Source organism: Symphalangus syndactylus, chromosome 18, assembly GCF_028878055.3.
Source record: "Symphalangus syndactylus isolate Jambi chromosome 18, NHGRI_mSymSyn1-v2.1_pri, whole genome shotgun sequence".
Classification (NCBI taxonomy): domain Eukaryota; kingdom Metazoa; phylum Chordata; class Mammalia; order Primates; family Hylobatidae; genus Symphalangus; species Symphalangus syndactylus.
This window is the reverse complement of record NC_072440.2, coordinates 102,328,280-102,342,457: the sequence shown is the minus strand read 5'-3', so window position 1 is coordinate 102,342,457 and position 14,178 is coordinate 102,328,280. Positions and strand designations below refer to the sequence as shown.

Here is a 14,178-nt window from a genome sequence, read left to right as displayed (position 1 = left end):
AGATTTGGAGACCGTATATAGATTTTGTGTGCCCATCGTTTTTCTTTCTCTTATTACTAGTATTTAATTCAGTACTAATAGATAACAATAAACACTGGAAGAAAATTTTTTTTTTTCAGACGAAGTCTTGCTCTGTCACTCAGGCTGGAGTGCAGTGGCATGATCTCAGCTCACTGCAACCTCCACCTCCGGGGATCAAGCAATTCTCGTGCCTCAGCCTCCCAAGTAGCTGGGATTACAGGCATGCGCCACCTCACTCAGCTAACTTTTTATATTTTTGTTAGAGACGGGGTTTCACCATGTTGGCCAGGCTGGTCTCAAATTCCTGGCCTCAAGTGATCTGCCCGCCTCAGCCTCCCAAAGTGCTGGGATTAACAGGCATGAGCCACCACGTCCAGCTGGAAGAAATTTTTAAAATGAACAACATCCCTGCCTTCGAGGGACCTAGGGAACTTACTAACTGCAGTGTTACAGGGACAGGAGTTAAACAGAGGTGAATGTTAAGGTTCTCGCTCCGTCCTCCCTGTCCTTGATTCAGGTGATGACCTTGACTGAGGCGATGAGAGTATAGAGAAGTGGCCATTTCCCTAAAGAATCTCATAGTCTGGTGTATTAGTCCATTTTCATGCTGCTGATAAAGACATACCCGAGACTGGGTAATTTATAAATAAAAAGAGATTTAATGGACTTACAGTTCCATGTAGCTGGGGAGGCCTCACAATCATGGCGGAAGGCAGAAGGTGAAAGCCACATCCTACATGGCGGCAGGCAAGAGAGAATGAGAGCCAAGCAAAAGGGGTTTCCCCTTATAAAACCGTCAGATCTCATGGGACTTATCCACTACCACGAGAACAGTATGTGGGAAATCGCCCCCATGATTCAGTTATCTCCCACAGGGTCCCTCCCTCAACACGTGGCAGTTATGGGAGCTACAGTTCAAGATGAGATTTGGGTGGGGACACAGCCAAACCATATCATCTGTCCTCACAGGGAGTGTGAGGGAAGGAAAAAGCTACTTAGTCCAACTTGGTAAGTGGTAAAATGGAGCTGTACATAGAGTGAGGTGGACACAGCTGAGAGCGTGAGGGATTCCCTTTGGGCAGATGAGGGGATGGTGATGAGAAAGGGTGTATCCGTTGGTGCTAGGTCTTTATCCATAAGGGAAATGTATGTCAGTAGACAATGGGGGAAAGGGTATTTTAAAATTCAGGGGCAGAGAAAATGAAGATCCCCAAAGTTTGGAAGTGCCTGTAAAGGAGATGTGAACGAGAATGGGCATTTGGAGCTGGATTTTGGAAGGCCTTGAGAATTTGGATTCCTGCCTTCAAACTGCAGAGAACCATTGAAGGCTATTAGTGGTTTTTCCTAGCTAGGCTCTTTCATTTTCCCAAGCACTGAGATGATGCTGCCTCAATGAGCACCTGTGACATTTCACTTGGTCTTATGAACTTACTCTATTTTAGTTTGAAAATCAGGTCTTTAAAAAGGAAACCAGCCAGGCATGGTGGCTCATGCCTGTAATCCCAGCACTTTGGGAGGCCGAGGCAGGTGGATCACCTGAGGTCAGGAGTTTGAGACCAGCCTGGCCAACATGGTGAAGCCCCATCTCTACTAAAAATACAAAGATTAGCCAGGTATGGTGACAGGCACCTGTAATCCCAGCTACATGGGAGGCTGAGGCAGGAGAATCACTTCAACCCGGGAGGCGGAGGTTGCCTTGAGCTGAGATTGCGCCATTGCACTCCAGCCTAGGCAACAAGTGCGAAACTCCCTCTCAAAAAAAAAAATTCAAAAATTAGCCAAAAATTAGGCAGTGGTGCATGCCTGTAATCCTAGCTACTTGGGAGGCTGAGGCACGAGAATCGCTTGAACCCGGGAAGTGGAGGTTGCAGTGAGCCGAGATCGCGCCACTGCATTCCAGCCTGGGCGAGACTCTCTCTCTCTCAAAAAAAAAAAACCTTATCCAAACTGTCATAAAGTTGCTTCATATTTTTTTTTTTTAACTCTAAAGACAGGGTCTCATTCTGTTGCCCAGGCTGGAGTGCAAAGGCATGACACAGCTCATTGCAGCCTCTACCTCCTAGACTCAAGCCATACTCCCGCCTCAGCCTCCCAAGTAGCTGGGACTACAGGTGCACACCACCACGCCCAGCTAATTTATTTTATTTTTTAGAGACAGGGTCTCGCTATGTTGCCCAGGGTGGTCTCAAACTCCTGGACTCAAGCAATCCTCCCACCCACAGGCGTGAGCCACTGCCTGGCCAGTGCTCAAATTTTGAAATTGTTTTATTCTATTCATTTGAGCAAACTATATTATGAAAGTCTTATGGAAATTATTTTCAGCATTATAGCAGCAATGCTACAAAACCATGTAAAATTCTACCTAAATTTCTCAGTGGAAAAAAAATTAAGATTAATATTTGGATGTTGGATTATTTTCTTGTAGTGAATGATAATACAGAATGAGTATTACTGTCATTGTGGTAATTTTTAAAGAGTAACAGCCTTTTTGCTAGTTCATGAAAAATAGCCTGATATGTATTAAACATTTTCATCTCTTAGCTCCTAACTTCACCACTTAATGTTTTTTAACTTTTAACTGATGAACTCCAAGTGCTTTGTTCATGCATTCTTTTCTGTGAATTAGGAGATTTAAAAATATTTCTATAATTTCTCTCCACAAATTAAATTCACTTGTTAAAAGTTCATGTTCCTGACTACTCTCGTTAGACTAGACAGTTAGCAAGCTTTACTGGAATTGTGTCTTGGTTTGTGGTGTCGATAAAAGCTCGAAAGGAGTGGGTGAGTTGGGGGTTTTATGAAATTGATTCTCAGTTACTTTCCCTATACCTGCTGTGAAATGAACCTCTGATGGTGATCTCTGAGCACACTGGGTTTTTTTGTTTGTTTGTTTGTTTTTGTCTTTTTCCTCCTTGTTTTCTCTTTGAGGACTAACTTGGCAGAAGCAACCAAGTGTGAACAGTGTTTATGTGGCTGCCGCAGTGCTTCCTGGAAGAATCATTATAAATTCGTTCAAGATCCAATTTCTTGTTGGTTTCTGTGCTTGTGAGCATTTAGAATAAAAGTCTGTATCAGTTAATCCTTTGATCATGTAAATAATTTTATTTTGTTTTCCTCTCATTTTCAAACTGAGGTTTGGAAACCAAAAAAAAAAAATTAAATATTTTGAAACATTCTAAGTGCATAAATTCTTGGTCAGGAATGAGGAACTATCCTTAGAAAAATGGGCTAGACATTTAAAAAGGAATCTTGTAGAGCACCTTGGCCTGTTCAGCAGTTTTTATGTTTGTGGTTAGTTTTTTTCTCTTCCGATAATTTGGGTGGGAATATTAGTTGCTCATCTTTTGAGATTAATGTTCTAATTATCTGAATACAAATGTTTTCTCTCAAAATAAGTGGGAAGGAAGTATGAAAACAGAAAAGATCATCTTTTGAGTTCTTAAAGTTTTATGTCAGAGATCTTCACATCTTTCTAGAGAAGGAAGGTTGTAAATCATTCAGCCTACTCCGATTCTGAAATGGGGCTTTTTAAGCATGCGTGCACTCCCGTATGTTTTATAGAGGAGGAGTTGGATGTGTCCTCATTCATCTTACTTTTTACCTCTTTCCCATCCTCTGTAAAGATAGTGGAGTGCTTTCTGTAATCACACTGATGATTTGTCTGCAGGATAAGAATGGTCCGAGCCTGGTTTTACCTGGATTTGGGTGAATAGCCCTGTGGTCTTGCTCACTCAGGGCTGCCCGTTAGGTAGAATCCATGTGAAGTGTTAAAACTGAGGAACAAAGTGTGCCCATCTTGTTGCTCCCAGTGGACCCAAGGGAGAGCTCTGGCTTGTGTTTCTACACTCGCCATATGTGTATGCCAGCAGGTTTTTAACATTAAACAAAACTGTTTAGTTGTAGACTAAAGAAGGCTGCCCTCCTGACCATAAAGCTCCCCGGAAGCTGCACTTCTCCCTCAGAACTTACCTGGTCCCCTCCATGAGTGTGGGCTGCACTGATGGGGACAGTGTGTTTCCACAGGCGAGTGACGCATGGGCACAGCACACACTGGATGTCTTGCCAGGAAGTCGCTTATGCAGAAAGTGGAAATACTCAATTACAAACAGAGAAATACACCTCCTCCCTATTTACTCCGTCGTGATGATGTAAGGATAAATTAATGTCCAAGCAACTTAGAGGATGGTTTAGATCAGTGGTCAGCAGATGACAGCTCTGAGGTGCGGGCCAGCTAGCTGCCTGCTTATATAAATCAAGTTTTATCGAAACACCACCACACGATATCTGTGGCTGCTTTTACACTATTATTGCAGAGTTGAGTAGTTGCATATGACCTACGAATGTGAAAATAATGTCGGGCCCTTTACAGAAAAAGTCGCTTCTGATTTAGATAAGGGTATGAAAAGATATTTTATATATCTACATTGTACTTATTCTTAGCTATACTTATTTACTACCCAGTATGCATTTTCCTCCTTTTATTAAAAGCATGTGTTAAGCATATGTTATGAGCCAGGTGTGAGACATAGAGATGATTAAGACAGGGTCATCTCAAGGAGGTTGCCATTTAGTGAGGAAGACATCACATCATGCTTTGTCCCGTGGTTCAGAGTTACAACTGTAGCCTTCAGCTGAACACACAAGTTCATCCACAAATGCAAATCCCTATGAAATCAAACATAACATGAGTAATAAAAATAAGCGGGAGAGTTTAATGCGTGTGTAATTGTTTTTTTCTGGTTAATATCTTCAGAATTCTTGAGTATTTGAGGATTTGCATGACCTTATTGAATAGTAGGGTTGAACAAAATGGCTTTAATCTAGATCTTTCTGTTGATTACATGAATATTCTTATTTGATAGGGCTGTGCCTTTGTAAAAATTTTGTTTAATGTTAAAAACCTGCTGGCATACATATAAATACATATAAAAATATCTTAACTCTTTAAGGAAAGGAAACCATGTATTGGAACTTGCTTTAATAATCTCAGAGTTTTGGAGCCAAGGTAGACCTTTTGTGGATCACAGTGTATAAGCAGCTAGAAGACTAATCACATTACCGCAGTGGTTTCTATCTTGGCCAATCACTCGAATTACTCGAATATGGTAGGGAGCACCAAAAAAACAGTCCCAGCATCTAGAACCCACTCCAGGACAATGAAATCAGAATCTCTGGGGTGTGGCCAGGATATCCGACATCCGTATGTTTTAAAGTCCTGCCAGGCGATTCTAATTCAGTCAGAGTTGTGAGGCACTGTTGTACAGACAGGATTCTGAAACTTTAGTGTGCATAGAATTAGCTGGAGAGCTTGTTAACCTCCCCCTCCACTCTCCCTGAGTTTTCGGATTCAGTGAGTCTGGGGTGGGCACCAGGATCTTCATTTCCAACAAGTTCCCTCATGCTGATGCTCCTGGCATCACACTTTGAGAGCCATTGCCGTATGAGATTCTTAAGTTTTACCTAAGTAGTTATTGTGATGACTTTAACTGGCAACTTACATGGTATTTTTAAACTAATACGACTTATAAAAAGGTGATAGGTAAATGTCTTACACAAAATTATTCTCACCAGTAAAAACAGTATGGATATAGGATTCATCCTTTGTCACTATAAGTATATAATCACAGAAGTCCAGAGGTGGTCATCTAGAGATCCACGAACTCACCCTACCCTTTCACAGGCAAGGACCCTTGCACTGGGTGGCAGCGCTAGTTAGGGGCCAGCTCAGATGCTTTGATGTTCAGACCTAAGCTGCTTCTGTTGGGCACGTGGCTCCCCTTGTAGACTTTGGTTGAGGGTTAAACCCAGCACGCATGTCCCCTCTATGCCAGCATGTCCCCTTGATCGTCTGTGTTCTTACCTTGGATCCTTTCCTAAGAGCAGGGGCATCGTGAGCACCGGCCCCATCTTCTCTTCGGCATCTTCGGCCCACTGCTCCGTCTCTTATGTTCCTGACCTGCAGTGCTTACATTTCACAGCTTTGTCACTTTCTCCTGGGATGTTTGTGTATTTATCTAGGCAAGGTAGCATTTTTTTTTAATGCTGAATTAGGACCATTGTAAACTTTCCTTAATACATTTAGAAAACTGCCAAGTTTGGAAAGAATTGATTTTTTAAAATAAGAGAGAAATGTGTATCAGTAGGAGACCACAAACCATCACGAATGCACAGTAGCATGGGCAAAGCTGTGCCGAAGCTCCGTGTTTGCCCCGATCCTGGGATTTGGCCCCTGCTCATTTCTTTTTTGAATAGAAACTTGAAACTGGGAAACCAGGGGAGGTTAGGTTTTGGGTTGGATTACTGTGAAATCTTCTTATAAAGGGAATATCACTTCCTGGAATCGTGAGGGTAAAGTCGAACTTTCCCAGGCAGCTGTTTTCGAACTAGGAATTGAGCCATGTGGCCTAGAATGACAGAAAAAAATCAGATTTTCCATTTGGTTATAAATTGAAAAATATATGGTGGTTTGGTTACTTTGCTTAGTTGTTTGCATGGACTTTTTTTTTAAACCTGAATGCATTCCACAGACTCTCCTTACCTCTGATTTGTGGATTTGGGGATTGTACTTGAAGTGTTTAAAAAAAAAAAAAAATTGTGGCCGGGAGCGGTGACTCACACTTGTAATCTGAGCACTTTGGGAGGCCGAGGTGGGTGGATCATGAGGTCAGGAGTTCGAGACCAGCCTGGCCAATATAGTGAAACCCTGTCTCTATTAAAAATACAAAATTAGCCAGGTGTAGTGGTGGAAGCCTATAATCCCGGCTACTCAGGAGGCTGGGGCAGGAGAATCGCTTGAACCCAGGAGGCAGAGGTTGCAGTGAGCCAAGATAGCTCCATTGCACTCCAGCCTGGGAAACAAGAGCGAAACTCCATCTCAAAAAAAAAAAAAAAAAGAAAGAAAGAAAAAATGTAAAGTCAAAGCACATATTTTCTGTAATGCTGTTGAAATTTATATGTGCCACTTTTGCTTATATATCTAGATCTAGGTATTCTTTAAATTAAAGCTATTTGCTTATTTACTGGAAATAAGTTTTAAGTGGAAAGAAAAATCATAGCAGGCAGGATAAGGTACTGTGCTCGGTGTTAGAAGGGACACAGTGTAGAATTATGGACCCGGCCTGCTAAATATTTACAGTCTAGTCAGGGAGATAAACCATGCACATATCAAAAGGCAAACCATCCCAGGTAGGAGATCAAAGCCAGCTAATCGGGGAAGATGTTGGTTTGGGAGATGTATTGGGGTGTGAAGGGGAAAGCCCTCCGATGAACTCCAATGCATCGCTTTCTACCTTGGGACAACTTTAAACACCATCGTGGGCTTCGTCTGTGCAAGAAGGACCATGGTCCCTTTCCCTGTGTGGTGATTTGGTGAGACAGTGCCTGACATGCCCAGCACAGGTCCTGATGCCAGGCGCGCAGTGTGTGGTTCCTCTGCTGTGTGGCCAGCCCCGTGCTGCCATCTGTGTGCTTGTGACCATGTGTGGGGTGGGACTTGGGCCGGCCTTACAGATGGAGACAGATGGGGAGCTGTGGAGGCAGGTCTGCCTGGGAAGCCATGAGCAGGAAGCGGACTGAGGTGAGGTGGGAATGGATGTGCAGATTGTGTTCAGGGATAGCGAGGAGACTAGCGTGGGTGGAGGGTTTGTGAAGGGACAAGATAAGAGATGACTTTTAAATCTGTTAACTTGGACAAGTCCTTCATCTTTTTAGGACGTGTTGGTCTTTTCCTGCTGAGAAACAGTGTGTAGCCTAGAGTGAGGGTAAAACCCCGACCTCAGCATGCCTTCTAGAGAGCTGTCTTTGTCACCATGATCCTGACTTTCCTCTTCTCCCTCCCTTCCTTCTCTTTCTTTTTTTACTTCTTTTTTTTTTTTTTTTTTTTTTGAGACAGAGTCTTGCTCTGTTGCCCAGGCTGGAGTGCAGTGGCACGATTTCGGCTCACTGCAAGCTCCGCCTCCCAGGTTCACACCATTCTCCTGCCTCAGCCTCCTGAGTAGCTGGGACTACAGGCGCCCGCCACCACGCCCGGCTAATTTTTTGTATTTTTAGTAGAGACAGGGTTTCACTGTGTTAGTCAGGATGGTCTTGATCTCCTTACCTCGTGATCTGCCCGCCTCAGCCTCCCAAAGTGCTGGGATTACAGGCGTGAGCCACCGCGCCTGGCCTCCCTTCCTTCTCTTTCATCTTAAAGTTTTTATAGCTGGGCCAGACACAGTGACTCACTCCTGTAATCCCAGCACTTTGGGAAGCCAAGGCGGGCCGATGACTTGAGGTCAGGAGTTCGAGACCAGCCTGGCCAAAATGGTGAAACCCCCTTCTCTACCAAAAATACAAAAATTAGTCGGGCGTAGTGGTGGGTGCCTGTAATCCCAGCTACTTGGGAGGCTGAGGCAGAAGAATCTCTTGAACCCCGGAGGCGGAGGTTGCAGGGTTGCAGTGAGCCGAGATTGCTCCATTGCACTCCAGCCTGGGCAACAAGAGCAAAACTCCATCTCAAAGAAAAGTTATTATAGCTGCCCCCCAGCCCCATTATAACTTAAATTTCTCCCCATCTGCCCTAGTTCAGCCAGTGACACCCAGTGCTGCTCATGGTGGACCCATTCTTGGTTGTTGACCCAGGGGCTAGAAGGAATCTTCCCCTGTCAGCACGTGGTTGGGTCTGAAATGGGCCAGTCTTAGTTTTAAAAACTGTAATTCCAATAATGTCCACTATGTGGTGCACATGCATCCGAAATAAATTCTAAAACTAGTTGAAAGGGAGCTCAAAAACATTTTAAAAATCTACAATGATAAAAAATAGTGGGGAAATGGCACATGTTTATTTGCTGTACACTAGGTTCCTCTTAAGTACAGCTTCCAGTGTCATATTCATAATGTGACCCAGCTTATTTTAACTTTTGAGAAAATGTACTGGGAGATAACTGATTTGGAGCCCAGGAGAGGAGAGAAGGGTGTGACATCTTCTGCCTTCCATTTCGAAGGTGGGGGATCCCCCTGGATGGGTTCTCGCTGGCTTAGTGCATCGCTCAAGCACATGCTAGCGGCTGGAGTGAGTGTAGCCGGTGCTAACCTACTGCACTTGGAAGTCATCTTTAAATATTGTTCTTGTGGGCTGGGTGTGGTAGCTCCTGCCTGTAATCCCAGCACTTTGGGAGGCCAAGATGGTAGGATCGCTTGAGCTCAGGAGTTCGAGACCAGCCTGGGCAACATAGTGGGACTCTGTCTCTAAAAAAAAAAAAAAAAAATACAAAAATTACCTGGGCATGGTGGTGCACACCTGTGATCCCAGCTAGTTGGGAGGCTGAGGTGGGAGCATAGCTTGAGCCCAGAAGGCAGAGGTTGCAGTGAGCTGAGATCACACCACCACACTCCAGCCTGGGCGACAGAGCCAGACTGTCTCAAAAAAAAAAAAAAAAAAAAAAAAAAAATTGCTCCTGTGGGAAGTGGTGGCTTGGGCACTGATAGGAAAGCAGACTTTTGAAACTGTGGGTTGAGAAGCTCAAAGTCTGGTTTAGACAGTTTCTCTGAAGTAATTTCATTATTGAATAGTAGAACTGTTGCTTAAGGAATTGGATTCTTCTTTTCTCTCATGGAAATAGAGCCACCAGCATAACATCTTCCCCGGTTATTCTAGGGAGTTTTGACCACATCTGTGTGGAACTTCTTGAATGAGGAACACATTCCTGAGTGTTTAGTGATCGTTAAGTTCTCAGCCTATTAACAGACTTTACCACTTTTGTCTTAGGTTTAATCTGGGCATGTAAAGAATCCAGTTATGTTTAAATAAAAGACCCTTGCACTGATATTTCCATACCTAGAAAGGAGTATGGAAATAATTGTAAATTACAAATCATTCCTTGAAGACTGGGCCCAATGTGATTTGATAACCAAAAGATTAATAAGAACAAACTGGAAAGCAATGAGGACTGTTTAGTCTGGATGGGCAAAGATTGAGAGAGAACTTTATTGGAATCTTATAAAAATTGTGGATTAGAGGAACACCGATGTCATAAGTTCTAGAATATGAGGACACAGAGTACTACAGGTTATCCTAAGAGGTGGTGTCAGCGCAAATATAGATGGATTCCCAGGAAGTTTTTACTAAGTTACAGGACAGCTGCAGAGGGAACTATGCTATTGGTAATTTGGAAAATGACATCAGGAAAGCTAACCAGCCTCTTCCTCTGTCCTAGCTGATATTAAATAGGGATTCTGGAAGGGAACATGAACAGAGGTTCAGAGCTGCCGACTCTTCCTCCTCTTTAAGGTCTGCTATTTCTATGACCAAAAGCAGTTTTAAAATAAACCCCTGATCACCTCTTTCTAAAAACCCTTTTTTAAAAAATGAGAAGCTGAGCTTCTCATTTAAAATAGACTTGAGTAATTTCAGTGATGTTAGTATTTTCATGAGCTGTGCTAGGTTTGACTTGGTGCCTGTTGCTTATGGAACCTTCTCTTCCCTTTGCAGGTTTTCATCTCTGTGAACTGCTTAAGCACAGATTTCTCTTCCCAGAAGGGAGTGAAGGGGTTGCCTCTTAACATTCAAATTGATACCTATAGTTACAACAACCGCAGCAACAAGCCTGTGCACCGGGCCTACTGCCAGATCAAGGTCTTCTGTGACAAGGTAAGATCGGCAGGGATGCTTGGAACAAGTGTTTGAGACACACTCATGGAATAAAACCAGGGGCTCTTTAATATTTAATGTCAAAATGAGAATATAGCTGTTAATATAGAATAACTTTTAAAATTATTTTTATTTATTTATATATTTATTTTTGAGACAGAGTCTCGCTCTGTCACCCAGGCTGGAGTGAAGTGGTGCAATCTCGGCTCACTGCAACCTCTGCCTCCTGGGTTCAAGCAATTCTTGTGCCTCAGCCTCCCCAGTAGTTGAGATTACGGGTGCTCACCACCATACCCGGCTAGTTTTTTGTATTTTTAGTAGAGACGGGGTTTCGCCATGTTGCCCAGGCTGGTCTCCAACTCCTGAGCTCAGGTAATCTGCCCACCTTGGCCTCCCAGAGTGCTAGGATTACAGGTGTGAGCCACCGTGCCCAGCCTTTATCAGAGATGAGGTCTCACCCTGTCATCCAGGCTGGAATTGAGTGGTGCAATCACTGCTCACTGTAGCCTCAACCTCCTGGGCTCAAGCGATCCCCTGAACTCAGTCTCCTGAGTAGCTGGGACTACAGGCACATCCCATCACACCTAGCTAATTTTTTCATTTTTTTGTGGAGATGGGGTCCTGCCATGTTGCCCAGGCTGGCCTTGAACTCCTGGCCTCAAGTGATCCTCCCTTCTTGGCTTCCCAAAATGTAAAACAGCTTTTTTTTTTTTTTTTTTTGAGACAGAGTCTGGCGCTGTCACCCATGCTGGAGTGCAGTGGCACAGTCTCGGCTCACTGCAGCCTCTGCCTCCCAGGTTCAAACGATTCTTGTGCCTCAGCCTCTCCAGTAGCTGGGATTACAGATGCACACCCACCATGCCTGGCTAATTTTTGTATAGAGACAGGGTTTCGCCAGGTTGGCCAGGCTGGTCTTGAATTCTTGGCCTCATGCGATCCGCCCACCTTGGCTTCCCAAAGTGCTGGGATTACAGGTGTGAGCCACCATGCCTGGCCTAAAATAGCTTTTAAGTATTGTTTTGGTCTTGCAAAGACACATTATATAGAGATTTTTTAAATTACGTTTTAACTGAAAGATTAGAAGTGTTGATAAGTACGTTTTGTTGGGCATGTCTGATAAGTAAAGGAGGTGCACACAGGACCCTCTGAGCCCAGCTGCTGGAAGTGTAGGCAGTCACCCCTGCACGGGAGCTCTTCTTTAGCTGTCTCTGTCCGTGTAGCTGAATCACAAAGGGCTGTGCCTTCACAGCCCTCTTCCGCAAAGGCCCTTCAGTAAGCATGGGGAAGGAGAAGTGCAGATTCTTCTCTACAGCCACAGGGAGGCAAGAAGAGAAAGTGCAGGGCCCAGAGGGATCTCTGCATGACCTGTTTTCCCTGGTGTGGCTCTTTTTTATCTGGAGAAGAGAGGCTTACTTTTGCCCAGTGCAGAGCCAGGGGCTGAGCTGGATTTGATGCAGGGAGAGTCTGGAAGGTGCATCGAGTCTTGAGGGGAAGGTTTGTGCTGGCTCGGAACCGGGGAGCAACCGTGGATGAGTGGATGGTCCATTGAACTAAGACAGCAAGATCTTGAGTTTTTCCTTCTCAAAAATATTGAACCTATTTTTGGCAGGGAACGGGGGCAGTTCTTTTCATCCTGTTAGGGGAGCTTGTCTTTTATTGAGATTTTTAGAAGGGGCTAGGTAACTGGAAGTATGTTTGCTGTCAGAGGCCTGGTCTGTCACCCTGGCTTTTGCATCAGGTACACAAAGCGCAGTGGCTGAGCACAGTGAATAAGCCTGAGGCCTTTTTCGGATTTTTTGGATGGTGTTTACTCTTTGTGTGGCATTTTGGTGATTTTCACCTTCCTGGGTGCTCGACATTTTTGTATTATTGTGAATCTCCTTGGATTTTGTCCTGAAATCTGGTTAAGTTGCTTGGAAACCATTTGCTCGTTAAGATCTTATGTCTGTGATTTGATAGGCGGGTCTGGAGCTGTGCTCAACGTCAGGCTAATCATTCTGCGCTCCTGGGCAGGATTTTTCGGAATATTCTACCAAGTGCCCTGCTCATTACAAGTTTTTCCAGTCATATTATTTCCTTGTAATAATCCTCATGACAGGGATTTCCAGTCCACCCCATATGGTGGGAACAGGTACTGTTTCTGGCTCTATGTGAGTTTCAGGCACTGTTTCTCTGATCTTTTCGGATGTCAGTTCCCAACCCTGACCCCCAGGCTTGGGCAGCTTCCTGGTACCTGCGTACCTGTTGGTACCTGGCCACGTACTGCAGTGGGGCTCACTGAAGATCTCGGAGCTCTTTCCTCTTTGGTACTTTGTCCTGCTGCCTTGGTCTCTGTGGACTTTCAGCTCTGCTCAACCCTGGGCACCTGGATTGAGAATACACGAGAATTCCCATGCCGTGGCCTGGGAACTCTGAAGGCAGCAGCCAGCATGGTTTTAGGACTTGCCACGGGTTCCTGTCTCCCAGGGATCACTGTCCTTTAGTTGCCTGCTGGTCAGGGCCTTCTCATTCTTGTTTCATGCATTTCATCTGGTTTTTGTTGTCGTTTCAGGGTGGAGGGTAAATCTGATCTGTGTTGCTCCATGTTATGTAGAAGCAGAAGTGCCTTATTCTTCGTAGATACACAGATAAATAAGGAGCGACAGTCCTATTTTGTAACAGGACTGCACCCTCCATCTTTTGAAGGAGGGTGGTGTTTATCATCAGAATGAAGTTATGGTTAGACTTGTTAGAAGGGACAGAGAGACCCAGACCAACTTCATACAGTAATGGCTAGGAGATTGGGGATATTTACCTGTTTTTCTGTGTCAAGGAGGGACTGTTGTGTCAATGTTACATAGCAATTTTTATAAGCAGGTTTTATATTTACTATGTTGTTATGCTACCACCTTCTAGAAAAGGCAGAAGGTGGTTTTATATTCTGTTTTTAAAATGTGGTCCTTATTATATAATAATGCTAAGATCAGTGGGATTTTTGTTGCCTCTTTTTGCTATCAGCAAATTGATTTAACAGAAAAATAAGCTACCAGTTCATCCTTAACTGGAGCACTATGTAAAGAAATCTGTACCATCCAGAAATTAATTCCAGTAAGTCAAGCAAAATGATTAAACGTAATGTTTTTAAATATGCTTCATTGCCTGATTTTGGGTTGTGTTTGTTACTAATATGGTTCTTTTGAACATTGTTGTTGTGGGTTCAGCTGCATGGTACTATCAGTCTTTGCGCAGTTGATACACAGAGTACATGAGTGTCTTTTTCTGGGACTCTGAGTATACTTTTTCTCTTTTTTCTTTGAGGGAATCTCACTCTGTCACCCAGACTGGAGTACAGTGGTGCGATCCCGGCTCACTGCAATCTCTGCCTCCCGGGTTCAACTGATTCTTCTGCCTCAGCCTCCCGAGTAGCTGGGATTACAGGCGTGCATCAACACGCCTGGCTAAATTTTTTGTATTTTTAGTGGAGACAGGGTTTCCCATGTTGGCCAGGCTGGTCGTGAACTCCTGGCCTCAAGTGATCCACCCACCTCGGC

The 14,178-nt window shown here is 44.1% G+C and overlaps 1 protein-coding gene across 1 annotated transcript in view; it reads left to right on the top strand.

Moving 5' to 3' along the window:
* Nucleotides 1-14,178, top strand: part of GRHL1 (grainyhead like transcription factor 1) — a 51,640-nt gene that overhangs the window by 25,234 nt on the left and 12,228 nt on the right. The window contains exon 9 of the mRNA XM_055254341.2: nt 10,490-10,648. Within this exon, the coding sequence (XP_055110316.1) occupies nt 10,490-10,648 (159 nt within the window). The remainder of the gene's footprint in view (nt 1-10,489; nt 10,649-14,178) is intronic.